The 15,207-nt window shown below is 44.4% G+C and overlaps 1 protein-coding gene across 3 annotated transcripts in view; it reads left to right on the plus strand.

Annotated features, from left to right (window-relative positions):
* The window catches only part of NIPBL (NIPBL cohesin loading factor), a 128,516-nt gene extending 113,648 nt beyond the window's left edge, over positions 1 to 14,868 (plus strand). For 2 of the 3 annotated variants that reach the window (XM_073681712.1, XM_073681716.1), the window contains exons 39-47: positions 1,140 to 1,313; positions 1,570 to 1,760; positions 1,901 to 2,008; positions 2,092 to 2,292; positions 8,079 to 8,225; positions 10,753 to 11,039; positions 11,133 to 11,307; positions 12,004 to 12,189; positions 14,333 to 14,868. In XM_073681712.1, the coding sequence (XP_073537813.1) occupies positions 1,140 to 1,313; positions 1,570 to 1,760; positions 1,901 to 2,008; positions 2,092 to 2,292; positions 8,079 to 8,225; positions 10,753 to 11,039; positions 11,133 to 11,307; positions 12,004 to 12,189; positions 14,333 to 14,695 (1,832 nt within the window). In that variant the 3' untranslated portion in view covers positions 14,696 to 14,868. Of the gene's footprint in view, positions 1 to 1,139; positions 1,314 to 1,569; positions 1,761 to 1,900; positions 2,009 to 2,091; positions 2,293 to 8,078; positions 8,226 to 10,752; positions 11,040 to 11,132; positions 11,308 to 12,003; positions 12,190 to 13,911; positions 13,973 to 14,332 lie in introns of all 3 variants that reach the window. The other variant, XM_073681723.1, reaches the window with a different exon arrangement.
* Positions 14,869 to 15,207: the final 339 nt, after the last annotated feature.

Consider the following 15,207-nt stretch of genomic DNA (forward strand, 5'->3'; position numbering starts at 1 on the left):
GGAAGTATTGCTGCATCTTTTTGGGGTTGACTTATATTAAGAACTAGATGCTGGCCCGATTCTAACGCATCGGGTATTCTCGAATATGTATGCGGCAGACTGGGCGTAATCAGCAGAGCTGTGTTTAAATTTGGCGCCAAAATCGCTGATTGGTCGCGGCCAGCAACCGCGACCAATCAGCAAAGCGGTGTTTAAATTTGGCGGCAATATCGGTGATTGGTCGCAGGCGGCGGCCGCGACCAATCAGCAAACCGTGTTAGTGAGGACTGGAGAGTGTGTTTAAATTTGGCGCCAAAATCGCTGATTGGTCGTGGCTGGCAACCGCAACCAATCAGCAAAGCGGTGTTTAAATTTGGCGACCATATCGCTGATTGGTCACGGCCGGCGGTCGCGACCAATCAGCAGAGCGGTGTTTAAATTTGGCGCCAATAATGGTGATTGGTCATGGCCGGGACCATTCAGCAGAGCGGTGTTTAAATTTGGCGGCAATAATGCTGATTAGTCGCGGCCGGCAATTTGGCGCCAACAATGCTGATTAGTCGCGGCCGGCAACCACGACCAATCAGAGTGGGGTTTAAATTTGGCGCCAAAATCGCTGATTGGTGGCGGCCGGCGGTCACGACCAATCAGCAGAGCGGTGTTTAAATTTGGCGCCAATGCAATCAGCAGAGTGGGGTTTAAATTTGGCGCTAAAAATGCTGATTGGTCGCGGCCTGCGACCGCGAGCAATCAGCGGAGCGGGGTTTAAATTTGGCGCCAAAATCGCTACCGGCCGGGAGATGAACGCCTCGCGCCTGTCATCTCCCGGCTGCATCTCCGTCCCGCAGATGAGCCGCTAACGGCCGCCATCTTTTTTCTGAAATCCCGCGTCGCTGATTGGCCGCTGCCAGACCAATGAGCGATGCAGGATTTCCTAGACAGACAGACGGACAAGACGATTATATATAGATATACAGATGATTCCTTTAAATCGCCCACAGCTTTACCCTAGCTGAGAGCGCCCCCTAGCAGAACTGTTTTTTTTTTTTATTTTGTGTGTAAAAAAACTGAATGAGATTCAAGCTTTAGTTTAATAACTTTAAAAGTTGTAATATTACAATATTCTGCTTTTTTTTTTTTTTTTTACGTTTTCCTTTTAGGGTTTTCATTCATTCAACATCCAATTCTCATGTTCGAAGTGGAGGTGAAAAACTTGTATAACAATATTTTGTCTGACAAGAGCAGCTCGGTGAACCTAAAAATCCAAGTCCTGAAGAACCTCCAGACCTACCTACAAGAGGAAGACACGCGGATGCAGGAGGCCGACAGAGACTGTAAGTGAATGTCAGCGCGGCTTCAGGGATTTGGACTGGGGAGGGGAGTTGTTCTCTCTGATGAAGACCCAAATCTGTGTAAGTCTCGAAACCTTTGGCCATGACTGTAGGAATGAAACCTCTTAGCGTAGTTCAATCCCTAGCCGTCCATGCACATTCACAGCAGGGATGGCCTGGTCCGGTCATTGGTTTCTTATCTTTAGAAATTATATGCCCTCATATCATTAGTGACACATCATCTTATTCTGGTTCACAGGGAAAAAACTTTCAAAGCAGGAAGACCTGAAAGAAATGGGCGATATTTCCTCAGGGATGAGCAGCTCCATTATGCAGCTTTACCTCAAACAGGTTTTGGAGTCGTTCTTTCACAAGCAGTCGAGCGTCCGGCACTTTGCTCTCAATGTCATCGCATTGACACTAAACCAGGGTCTCATCCATCCGGTGCAGGTGCGTCACAATCCGAAATCATTTTACCTTTTTTTTTTTTTTTTTTTTTTAAATAAAAACCAACACCACACCTGCATGAGAATAAAAATATAAAATGCCTCGTCTAAATGTCTTTTTTTTTTTTCTCTCCCCATTTTCAGTGTGTACCATATCTGATTGCAATGGGCACAGACCCCGAGCCCTCCATGCGGAACAAGTCGGATCAGCAACTGGTTGAAATAGACAAGAAATACACTGGATTCATCCATGTGAGTGCACCCGCTCTACAGTAAGCTTTTTATCTCATTCACCGCTCATTTAAAGTGACTTTTATATATTTCAATTATTGTAGATGAAAGCGGTAGCTGGCATCAAGATGTCCTACCAGGTGCAGCAAGCCATTATTTCCGACGCAAAGCGTGTCGTACGCGGCTTCCGGCAAGAGGAGACCACCAGTGCTCTGTGCTCCCACCTATATTCTATGATCCGGGGGAACCGTCAGCACAGACGAGCGTTCCTCATTTCATTGCTCAACCTGTTTGACGATGCTGCGGTAAGACCTTTGATCCTAATATTCAGTCTCCTTCCTGAAGTTTTAATATAAAACTTTTCCTATCACCCATGACAGCACCACAACGAGAGAGAGGGGATCCGCTCTTCCAGGACAGGAAACCTACAGAATAAAAGGGCGGCACCTCTCCACCACCTCAGTTGGTTTCCTGTCCTTGAGGGGGAACCTTGTTAAAATGGCGGCAGAAGAAAGAAGAGAAGATTATTCCCAGACCTGGGCCGGTCTGTTTCCAACAGGGCACAGTCTCTGCTGCGGCCGGCGCCAGGGACCTGGAAGCACCGTGGTGGGTCCAAGGGGGCCTGCTCCGTCGGACGGGCGCGAGCAGCAGCCGCACCATTACCTTATGGTGGCCTGGCAGCCGCGCATCCCGTTTGCTCAGGCGCAGGATGCTATCCAGGAAATAGCCCTTTAAGACGCACGCCGGTGAAAAAAGAAGTAGGGGAGACCCATGTCTTCTAACATGTTTCCGGCTACTGTTTTGTACCACCCTGCGGCCCTGATGACTAGTTTACCGAAGGGTCCTTGATGGGAAAACCTTAGACAGGCTTACCTGTTGAAGATCCGGATATGACTGAGCGGCGCCCCTGCCTGGGGTCTCCAGCTTCGTGCATCAATGGAGAAGCTGCTGTGGAATTGCGCCCCTGTCTGGGGTCAGCAGCTGTGGACCTGCGTCCCTGCCTGGGGTCAGCAGCTCCAGCTCTGCGCCTCTGTCTGGGGTCAGCAGCTCCAGCTCTGCACATCAATGGGAGCACCTGTTGAGCTGCGCCCCTGCTTAGGGTCAGCAGCTCCAGCTTTGATCGGCACACTATTGGAGGCGCCCCTGCTTGGGGTTGGCTACCCCAGAATTGCTCAGGCACAGCCGGATGGAGCAGAACATGCCTGTGACTTGATCCAGCCTCCGAATCCGTACAGCTGGTGGTGAGTGATCTTCGTGAATGTTTACCTTGTTTATGGGGCCCTTTCCTTGTTATGGTTGCTAGGAAAGGCTGAAGGAAGTTAGCGCAAAACTCAAAAATTTGTGTGTGTGCTCTCTGTAAGACCCCATCTGGGCCAAGGGCCTCTTGCTTTAAATTTGGCTTCAGGACGGAAGCTGGACCTTAGACCTCTAGGCTAAAGTTAGCCACATGTCTGGGCCGCACAGAGCCTCATGATTGGCCTTCAGAATTTACCACAAAAATGAGCCTCTATCTGCTCAGTAAATGTTAAACTAACACTGAGGTTTTTACTGTTGTCCTCCAGTCTGTTTACTCCATCCATAGGAAGGCACATGGTCTCTGTGAAGGTCTGCTGTCCAGCTGCGTCTCATCAGTTGGCTCCTTCGAGTGGGGCTAGTCTGACAATTGAGATTTACCACCCAAAGGAAAGGTTTATCCTTCATTCAGATGGATTACGCTTTTAAATAAAATTCTGAGCCTCATAAAGCCTCTTTTGCTCTTCACAAAGAGCACATCATAGTTCTTCATAGCATAGCGCTTTATAGCACATCATAGTGCCTCATGGCACATCATAGTGCGTCATAGCATAGTGCCTCATGGCATAGTGCCTCATGGCACATCATAGTGCCTCATGGCACATCATAGTGCGTCATAGCATAGTGCCTCATGGCACATCATAGTGCCTCATGGAACATCATAGTGCCTCATGGAACATCATAGTGCCTCATGGAACATCATAGTGCGTCATAGCATAGTGCCTCATGGCACATCATAGTGCCTCATGGCATAGTGCCTCATGGCACATCATAGTGCCTCATGACACATCATAGTGCCTCATGACACATCATAGTGCCTCATGGAACATCATAGTGCCTCATGGAACATCATAGTGCCTCATGGCACATCATAGTGCCTCATGGCACATCATAGTGCCTCATGGCACATCATAGTGCATCATAGCATAGTGCCTCATGGCACATCATAGTGCCTCATGGCACATCATAGTGCCTCATGGCACATCATAGTGCGTCATAGCATAGTGCCTCATGGCACATCATAGTGCCTCATGGAACATCATAGTGCGTCATAGCATAGTGCCTCATGGCACATCATAGTGCCTCATGGCATAGTGCCTCATGGCATATCATAGTGCCTCATGACACATCATAGTGCCTCATGGAACATGATAGCATAGTGGCTCTTAGCACATCTTAGTACCTCATAGTATAGCTCTTCATAGCACATCATAGTGCCTCATAGTATACCACATCATCGTGCATCTTAGCACATCTTAGTACCTCATAGTATAGTGCTTCATAGCACATCATAGTGCCTCATGGCATAGTGCCTCATGGCACATCACAGTACCTCATGGCACATCACAGTATATCATAGCATAATGCCTCATAGCATACTGCCTCAGAGCGCATTGCAGTGCCTCAGAGCGCTTCATAGCACATCATAGTGCTGTATAGTGCCTCATGGCATAGTGCCTCATGGCACTTCATAGCGCCTTATGGCTCTTCATAGCTCCTCATAGCATAACATATCATAGTGCCTTATGGTGCATTCATAGTGCCGTATAGCGCCTGTTAGTACCTCATAGTGCCTCATAGCGCTTCACAGTGCCTGTTAGTACCTCATAGTGTCTCTCGGTAAGGGTGGCTCTGTGCCTTGTAGTGCATTATAGGGTGTCTGTGCCTTGTAGCGCCCCTGTGACTCATAGTCCCTCTTTGTAAAGGTACTGGTTGCACAACTGAGTTTGTCTGACAAAACCAAGTTCAGCGACTGTAAACTGCATGGCAAGCTTACCGAATTCAGGAGGAAAAATATCCTAGCCTCTATTTTGAGACAGAGGGTGGCAGTATTCCTGGCTGGTGCTCATCTGGCTCGGTGAAATGCCGGTTGGAGGCAGGTGACAATAAGAGCGCTTCCTTAGTTTTGCAGGTTTAATAATAAAGGTAGGAGGCATCACGTAGTGCTCATACAGCCATTGTGGGTTTGGTCCAATCAAGCGCAGTTTTATTGCTTCTTACTGGTTGCACAGAAGTCATAAACATTAATATTTCTGGTCTTGTCCAAGCGCTGACTAAACACGACAGACCCTGACTACTCATATACAGCTTAGCTAACTCTGCTTGATCAAACTAAACAATATTTATCCAGGGCAACCTCTGATATTTGTCTAGTCTGGCCTGTGTCTCTGATTAGCTCCAAGACACAATCAGTCTGCTCTGCTCTCCAGCAGTCTGACTAAGGTGAATGCCTAGCCTGTTCTAGTGCTTAGCTCTCCAGGTGCCCTAATCAAGACATGTAAAGCTATTATTTAACCCAGGCCTACCTAGGTTTTGCTACAACCCGAAGGGGCTGTACAGATTCCTGAGAGTTAGATTATTGGAAATGGACTCTATAAGACCTGCTAGTAAATCCGCACTTCCAGATTGCTATATAGCAGTATAGGCTTTTAACGAGGTATACAATCAGGTTCCAATTCACATGAAGCATCAAATTTCCTGAGAATAGTTCTTGGCATAAAACGAGGATTTAGGCTTTCAGTTTGTCTCCTTCCATTCAGATGTTAATGAACCTTTATGCTTTATGGAGGATTATAGTAGTCAGGACAGCTCTCATATCGAAGGAAGAGGCATTGACAATAGTTTACCTCAACTATTTTGGGATTTTGGGCAGATTCATCGAGTGCTGCAGAACTCACTGGGCAGTGATTAAGAGTTGTGGTCTCCCAAGGTAGAATAAGGAGTCCTGCTATATGTCAAAGTTAATAAGCAGTCTGGTCACAACTCTGAACAAGGCAATATTGCTGTTAATAACTCTAATCTACATTCCAGTAGTCGCATGGTCACGGGTACACACCCGGGGGCTGCCTCTAAAGACCCGGTTCCTCTAACCTAAAGAAGCTTTAGGCAGTATATAAGAAAGCTCCATTCATCTATACAGGGTCACCATGTAAAGGTTTTGTCATACAACAGAGTAGCTTTAGCTTACGTGAACCATTATGGAAGAACTCGGCCAAGATCCCTAATGACACTTATGTCTAATCAGTTCAGATGGTGAAGTCTCACCTTTTATCTTTAACAGCACCTCATATAAAGAGGAAGGGAATTGCAAGTGGACCTTTTTATCCGTAGACTACTGGAACAGTGTCCAACCTGCATTGAATAAGCAAGGAATGTGAAAGTGAGTTTTGGATCTAGGCCCACTTCCAGTCCAAAGATGGCACCCTGGGATGTGAATCCAGTTCTTACGGCTGTAACAAGCCTTAGCTTGAACCCATTCAGGGTCTTCACATTAAAGACTATGCGGACTTCAGCATGGTAAGTTAGTGCCATTCAAGCTTTGTCGATTAATCCTTTGTTTATACAGATCCTAGAAGATGGGCCGGTTCCGGAGCTACTTTATCTTCTGAAGATAGCTTCCAATTTCCATAGAAGTCAGGAAATTATGCACCCTACTGTCTGTGCTGATCCAGGCAATCCAAGGCAGAACAATAAGAAAGCAGATGTCCCCATCAAGCATTATGTAAGGTTGCGATTCAGTCTTCCCCTTGCACCTTCTATAGACACTATAGGCTTGATCTGGGATCTTCTGCTGTCCTTTCCTTTAGGAAAACTGTTCTACAGGCTGTGGTCCCACCCTAACTTTAACGTTTTTTTCTCTGTAAATCTCTCGTTGTGGTGCTGTCATGGGTGATAGGAAAACACTAAATTACTTAACGGTAATGTGATTTTCCTGAGCCCATGACAGCACCCTTATATTCCCTCCCGTCACTGGTAGAACTTGATCATTTCATTTCCTTTGTGGGGTTTGATTCACCTTGAGTGTAGAAGGAAAAATCATGCGATATATAACTATTCAGTAGTGTCCTCTCATGCTCTGTAAACTACTGAGGTGGTGGAGAGGCGCCGCACTTTTATTCTGTAGGTTTCCTGTCCTGGAAGGGCAGATCCCCTCTCTCGTTGTGGTGCTGTCATGGGCTCAGGAAAATCACTTTACCAGTAAGTAATTTAGTGTTTTCAGTTGTTGTTTTCCTACATCACCTAGACTCCTGGTTTGCAACCTGGTGCAAAGCTACACTTTCCTGCATGCCCTGACTACCAGTGGTGGTTTGATAAAGGCCGGTGAGCCCGCAGGTTGCAGACCCCCGATATAGTGCTAATTACATACACTTTTTCTATTGACCATACGGTGATTTATTTTAGACCCCCGATATAGTCGCATCATCTTACACTGAAGTATCCACCGAGCTGTTACAACTCCATTAAATATTGGATATCTCCAGAAGTGGGTGCATCAGTCGCTGGTGTTCATGATGAGGCACATTTGCTTACATTGTAGGTGGAAAGAAAACCTATGAAAGACAAGTGCAAGGCACTGTAAGATGAGAATAACAAATATATTTTATTAAATGTTTAAAGATGCATAAAATGTAAGACACAAGATTTGTCAGGACTGATGAGCAACGACTACATAATATATAAGATATTATGCAAAATTTGAGTACAATATTAAAGTATACGGTTTCAATAAATGTGTATGTAATGAGGTACATGAAACAGTATAAGGTGTACTAAAACAGTCACAATATTGCAGAGGGATACTAGTACATATATATATCGTGTAAGATATCATGAAGTGAAAGACAAAATGTAATGAGTAAAAACGCACAGTGGCATGAAAAAAAAAATCTCACCAGTCAAGAGGAAAACCGCATCCGATGCGCGTTTCGCACCTAGTTTCATCAAGGGGTCATTGTAGGTGATCAGAGAGGCTAAGATGCAGCTGTGGACCTAATTTTTTTTTTCCCCCCTCTAATAGAAAACGGAAGTGAATATGCTCGTGTACATAGCGGACAATCTAGCCTGTTTTCCATATCAGACTCAGGAGGAGCCACTGTTCATTATGCATCACATAGACATCACATTATCCGTCTCGGGTAGCAATCTCTTGCAGTCTTTCAGAGAGGTAAGTGTCTTAAATTCTGTTTTGTAATATCCCGTCTATTTAACCTCTTAAGGCTATGTGCACACGATGCAGAAATGCTCAGGATTTTTTCCTGAGCGTTTCTGCATCTCCCTGGCAGAAAAAAAACGCATGCGGATTGTACATGCGTTTTCCTGCCAGGGACATGCGGACATGGAGCGGTTACCCACTGACATTTCCGCATGCGGATTGACAAGCGCTTTCCAAGCGATTAGCAACACTTGGAAAGTGCTTGTGACAACTAGGTCACACTATATAAATCCATGCAAACAGCATGGATTTATATAGTGTGACCCGAGAGAGTGGTAAAAATAAAAAATAATGTATACTTACCCTCCGATGGCCCACGCTGTCCCGCTCACTCCGTTCTCCCTTGCCGGCAACATTGAATTGAAAGACCTGCCGACGTCAGCGTCACGTGACCCGTCACATGACTCTGACGTCAGCGCAGGTCCTTCAACTCACTGCAAAGTGCCGGGAACCAAGCAGGAGCGCTGCGCGGGCCGACAGAAGGTAAATATACATTTATTTTTTATTTTATTCTTTTTTTTTACAGATTTTTTTAATGGTACCTGGGTGTGGATGAGACTCTCCTCTCCTCCATACCCGGGAACCATCCGCACATTAGAACGCGTGGATTACTTATCTACATATACAGTGATGCGTAATCCATGCGGTCTAATGCAAGTCAATGGCGGCGAAAACGCCGCGTTTCCGCAAAATTAATGGACATGCTGCGGATTTTTGAGCGCAGCATAAACGCTGCGGAAAAATCCGCAGCATGGGCACAGCACATGCGGATTATCATTAGGGAACATTGCTGCCCTTCTACCATGCTTTTTTAATGCGTTTCCGCAGCTGCAAAAACGCTGCGAAACGCATTAAAAATGCATCGTGTGCACACAGCCTAACTCTTTCATGACGTGCCGTACATGTACTGCACATGTCGTGTCTTCCGCTTTGGCATGGGCTCCGGCGCTGAGCCCGCACCTTTCTGGGGACATGACAGCTGATCTGATCATCTGTCATGTGCCCTGACAGCGGCATTTAACATGGCTGCGGCAGAAGGACGTCACTAGTCCCGGCCATCCGCCCCTGTGCCATATGACTGCGGATTGCCAATAGGTTTGTATGACAACCCGGGGTCTGCAGGAGACCCCTGTGGTTTTCATTCCCGGGATGCTATGCGTGCCGCCCAGTGGTTGGTGCTCATAGCAAGTGAGCATTTCTGCTACACACAGGCGATCTGATGATCACAGCTTCTAGTCTCCCATGGAGACTATTTAAGCATGAAAAAAGAAAAAAAAAAAAGTTTTTAAAAATATAAAAAAAATCTAAGTTCAAATCACCCCTCTTTCGCCCCATTCAAAATAAAACACTAAAAAAATTTAAATATATGCATATTTGGTATCGCCGCGTTCAGAATCGCCCGATCTATCAACATATAAAAAAAATGAATCCGATCGGTAAACGGCGTGACGAAAAAAAAAATTAAAATGCCAGAATTACTTTTTTTTTGTCACCTGAACATTGCAATAAAATGCAATAATGGGCGATTAAAACATCGCATCTACCCCAAAATTGTATCCATAAAAACGTTAGCTCTGCTTGCAAAAAATAGGCCCTCACCCGGCCCCAGAACTGAGAATGGCAACTTTTTTTTTTTTTATAAACTTTGGAATTTTTTTTCACCACTTAAATAAAAAATAACTTATACATGTTTGGTATCTATGAACTCGTAATGACCTTGGGAATCATAATGGCAGGTCAGTTTTACCATACAGTGAACATGGTTAAAAAAAACAACTACCCAAAACAATTGTAAAATTGCTTTTTTTTTTTTTTTGCAATTTCATCGCACTTTGAATTTTTTCCCGTTTTCCAGTACACGATATGGTAAAACAAATGGTGTCGTTTAAAAGTACAACTCGTCCCGCAAAAAACAAGTCACCACATGGCCATATTGACCGAAAAATAAAAAAGTTATGGCCCTGGGAAGAAGGGGAGCAAAAAACGAAAGCGCAAAAACAGAATAGGGCCGTGGGGTGAAGGGGTTAAGCACAAGTGACAGGACTAAACCTTACAGGGGCTAACTGCAGAGCTCGCAGTGGCTGCGTTCAGAGATAAAACAGGCGTGACTAGGGTTTTTTCTACTGCATTTAAGTAATGGGGTCCCCTATGGGGTCCCCTCTGGTTTCCCTTGGGTGCTTTCATGACAAAGTTTACCAAGGGGGTTTTTATAGCCCCAAGTTCTGCCTTAAGATCTGTGCATGCCGCAATGGCAGCTGTGACCAGACCTGTCCATCGACGACCTGCACGTGGGAGCGCTGCTGGTGGACAGGTCTGGACTCCCATGCTCTCCTCCATTGGTGGCCACATTGAGAAGAGGAGGGAAACCTGTAATTCTTGTGGATTAACAAGTGCCCCAAAATCATTAGGGAGCTGCTACAGCTGATAGTCACAGCCGCTCTTATAGTATCCCATTAATAGCAGTTTATTCACCTTTCAGTCAATGGTAAAAGGGGGGAAGCGAAAGAAAAAAACAGAATCTGAGGAAGACAACAGTGACAGCGAAAGCGAGGAAGAGGAGGAAGTGGTGAAGGCAAAACCCAGAAGGACAAGACGGCGAGCCGCCTCAGAGTCCGAATCCGACGGGGAGGATGACATAGATTACGTCCTGAACTGCCTGCCGACCGACGCCGCTCCGCTCATTGAGTTTGCCAACGCTTCACAAGGAATCCTCCTACTACTTATGCTGAAGCAGCATTTGAAGAACCTCTGTGGATTCTCGGATGGGTAAGAACCAGGAGAAGGACACTTATGCTTTTATATGATGGTCTGTTACAAACAAAATGTGAACACTTTTTTTTTTTTTTCTTCTTTGTCCAGTAAAATACAGAAGTATTCACCGTCAGAGTCAGCAAAGGTGTACGATAAGGCTATAAACAGGAAATCAGGAGTCCATTTTCATCCCAAGCAAACCTTGGAATTTCTCAAGAGGGATATGTCCAGCAAAAAGATTAACGACGACATCAAGAGGACGATTGCAAAACAATATTTGGATGTAAGTGTTCTGCATCTAATCCATGTTACATTTTACAACCAAATAAGACTCTGTTCACATTTATAATAGGATCCATCAATCAGAAGACCTCACTGCATGCAGCAATGTGAACAGAGGGCAAGTGTATGACAGCTTAGCGCTGTACTCGGGGATCTCTGGCAGTGTCCTAGACTGGAGGCAAAGTGGCTGTGCTTGGCCGCTGCTCTGCTCCAATGGACCTTGTGTTCTCACACCATCATACCTTAATTAACTTTCCCTTTAAAGAGGTTATCGCAACTCCAGCCGAAAAAGAAAGTGCAAAGCAAAAATACAAATGATAAATTAGCCTCCATGCACATTAGATGGCTATCAACAAATCATTGCTTTGCCCGGTCGGTCACAGTCTTGCCCAGTGTCGCCGCCGCTGCCAGCTATTGGTGTTCGATCGGCATTATTTAAGTCCCAGCGGTGGGTGCTGCACGTTGTCCTCACCCTATTGGTAAAGAACCCTCCTCACAAGTAGACAGTGTCCCCTTTAAGTAGTTTTTCTTATAAGATGTTGATTGTGGCCAAATCTGACTGTTTAAAATGATTTATTCTAACTAGATCTGTTCAGATCTTGTCTTCTATAGCTATGTTTTTTTATATATTATTATATAATATATATATATATATATGTTATTGTTATATTTTTATTTATTTAATTTTTTTTTAAAGTTCAAGTTACTCATGGAACACTTAGACCCTGACGAGGAAGAGGAGGAGGGTGAAGTGTCAGCCAGCACAGATGCCCGAAACAAAGCCATTACCAATTTGCTTGGGGGTAACAGCCCTAAAAATAATGTGGCTGAGACGGAGGAAGAGGAAAGTGAGGGCGAGGAGAAGGCTGGGGCGACGTCAGGGGTAAGTACCACCGCGCTGACGCCTGTGAATGCTCCTGTTCTGTAGACTAGTGATGAGAAGAGTCACTGCGTCCGGCTCCCGCTGGAAGCATTGGTGCTACAGGCCGATGACTATTGACGCTCGCTGTGTCCTGTGCCGCGTAGTTGTGATGCATTTAGACGAGTAGATAACCGGAGAACGAACTTTAGTAGGAGCACTTGTTCCCGATTTATCCCCCTGTGTAAACATGCCGACGATCACCCAACGGACAAGCAATCATCTCACTTGTCGGGTGATCGGATTATTTATGCCGGCAAAAAAAAAAAAAAAATTATCGGCAGCACATCACCCATCAATAGCAATCGTTCTGTCCACATCATTGATCGTCGGCATGTGTAAGTGAGCACTGAACGATCGGCCTGTGCAAATGCACCATTAGTGATCGCTCCCTCTGTATGCCGCCACGTGGAGCAGATGTGTCATCGGCAGCAGCGATCTCTCTGTGCATGTAGATTACTAATCCCGTGTAGTGTCGTTATCTGTGTGGTGTGTAATACTGTGGGGGGGAGGGGATTTTGCATGTGACATAACGTGTTTAGGTTAATCCAAGCCTTTGGGATGCCTTTCTGCTCTGTTTCCTGAGTGTATGAGTTTTGGTCTTTAAAATGAACCCCCTGCTCTTTCCGCTTTGTCCTTCACACCTCTTGGTCTGTTGCTAGCTTCTTACCTCCTAAGCTTCCACAGATTTCCTCGCTTCTCCGCAAACAGCTGCTTAAAAAAAAAAATAAATAATGCTCCTTCGTGTCATTTTCCTTCTAAGTTTATGTTGTATGCATGGTCCACGGACAAGGCTTTACCTCCCTCCAAATTACCTCTTACCTGGGTCTCCATGATCAGTTTTAACCCTCTGTCGTTAGATGACACGCAGACCACCCGTGTCCGCCTGGCTACTCTAACAACAGAGGCAGTTGTGAGAAACTTTTTACTTGCCACAGCACTGATCAGAATCCAGACTGGGGACATTAACCTTTTTTTTTTTTTTTTTATTTCATTTTTTGTTCCCCTTGGTTTCCTATTTTTTTTTCTGTCCATGATGGGCTTTTCTCTTATTATTTACCTTTTGTGACAGGCTTTCCTTTTATTTTTTTCCCCCTTCCATTAGAGGCTTTTCTCATATTTTTGCTTATTTTTTTTCCTATTGTGACAGGCTTTTCTCATATTTATTTTGTACCTTCTGTGACAGGCTTTTCTTATATTTTACCCTCTGTGACATTTTTTTTTTTCCCTTATTTTTTTCCTTTTGCGAACAGCCTGTTTCATGGCACCCCCCCACTTTAGAGTGATTTTGTTGGCGTGTATGAGGATTTTTTTGCATTATATGGAGAGATTACCCCCCCCAAAAAAAATTGCCCAATATTACTATGAGGCTGCAATGAAAGGACGTACAAAAATGTGCGTTACTTTCCAACAGCTGCCCGTCCTTGTCATAAATGCATCAGGTGTTAATAAATATAAATTCTCCCATCGGCTTTGTTTTGCAAAGTGTCACGTAAAAACAAAAATTCCCCTCTAAAGCCTGATGTATGTGCTTGTGGTATAGAAGGGATGAGATGTGCAGATGATTGTTTGCTCTCCGTGCTGTGGTCTTTTCGAGTCAGGGCTATCTCATAAAGTCATTTTGCTGTGGGGGTAAGAAGCTAATTTTGTAGCTAGTCTTAACCTTTTATACATCTTTTTTTGTAGAAAAGGTTTAGCGGAAAAGGCAAAAAAAAACGTAGAAATTGAGATTTATCCAAAGTAAAAGGTAATTTTAATTTAGATTTCCTCTTCTATTCTGTCCCTATTTACTTGCTATGATTTTTTTTTTTTTTTTGTAACACCTGGATTTTAATTTTTTTTTGGAATGCGGTAGCCGTAAAATTTTGGTGGTACACGTTAAAGACCTGATAACTCTCCCCTAGGCACTGGTGGTTAAAATGCATCCCACAGACTGGATTGTGTGCGTGCCGCCGGCAAACTCACCACGGTGCCTGGGGTTTACATTTCTGTGTTCAATTTCGGAACTCGTGACTTTACAAGTTAAGGTTTTTTTTTTGTTTGTTTTCCCTCCCCTCATCTCTCCCCTCCCTTTTTTTTTTTTTTTTCCCCCTTTTTACTTTTATAGTTAAGAAAATCGAAAAGGTTATCAGACTCTTCAGATCTATCAGGCCACATGAATGAGACCGTCGATGCCCAGGACGTCATCGCAATTTGTTGTCCAAAGTACAAGGACCGGCCACAGATTGCAAAAGTAGTTCAGAAAACCAGCCACGGGTTCAGAGTCCAGTGGATGGCGGGCTCCTACAGCGGCATTTGGGTTGAGGCCAAACGCCGCGACGGACGAAAGCTTGTGCCTTGGGTCGATACAATTAAAGAGTCGGACATCATTCACAAAAAAATAGTGCTAACGAGCGCAAATAAGCTGACTAATAAAGTTGCTCAGACTTTACGATCGCTGTATGCAGCCAAGGAGGGGACTTCCAGCTAATAATACGTTTGTATATTTGCAGCCAAATTTACAGGAAAAAAAACAAAAAAAAACACAAAATAAAAAAAAATAAAGGAACGAAAGAACGGACAGTCATCAACTTGAAATCTCAGCATTCTGGCAAAAAACATAAAACACACAAACATACACACACAAAATAAAAACCAACGAAAGATCAGATTTTATGAAGCGTCAGAAAGGAACTTGGCCGCCTGAAGGAAATGTTTGGAAAACATTGTTGTGGGAGCTTCCTTCGCTGTTGTACAGCAGAAACTTCTCAGTTCATTTTTACTCCCACTGTATTATAGTTTAACAAAAAAAAAAAAAAAAAAAAATTTGTTTATATCTTGAAGAATACTTTCTGTTTAAAAAAAAAAAACGAGCGAAAAAAAAATTACAAAAAATAAACAAGTGAATGTTGAAAATTAGTCTGTTAATGTTCTTAATAAAGTGTTCTTGGAGTTTAACCTAGCAGCGGATGGCTTTCTTTAGCTTAGCCCGTTTTTCCAGAG

This window comes from Phyllobates terribilis, unplaced genomic scaffold, assembly GCF_046119375.1.
Source record: "Phyllobates terribilis strain yellow unplaced genomic scaffold, ASM4611937v1 Scaffold_1__5_contigs__length_1240528914, whole genome shotgun sequence".
In the NCBI taxonomy this organism is placed as follows: Eukaryota; Metazoa; Chordata; class Amphibia; order Anura; family Dendrobatidae; genus Phyllobates; species Phyllobates terribilis.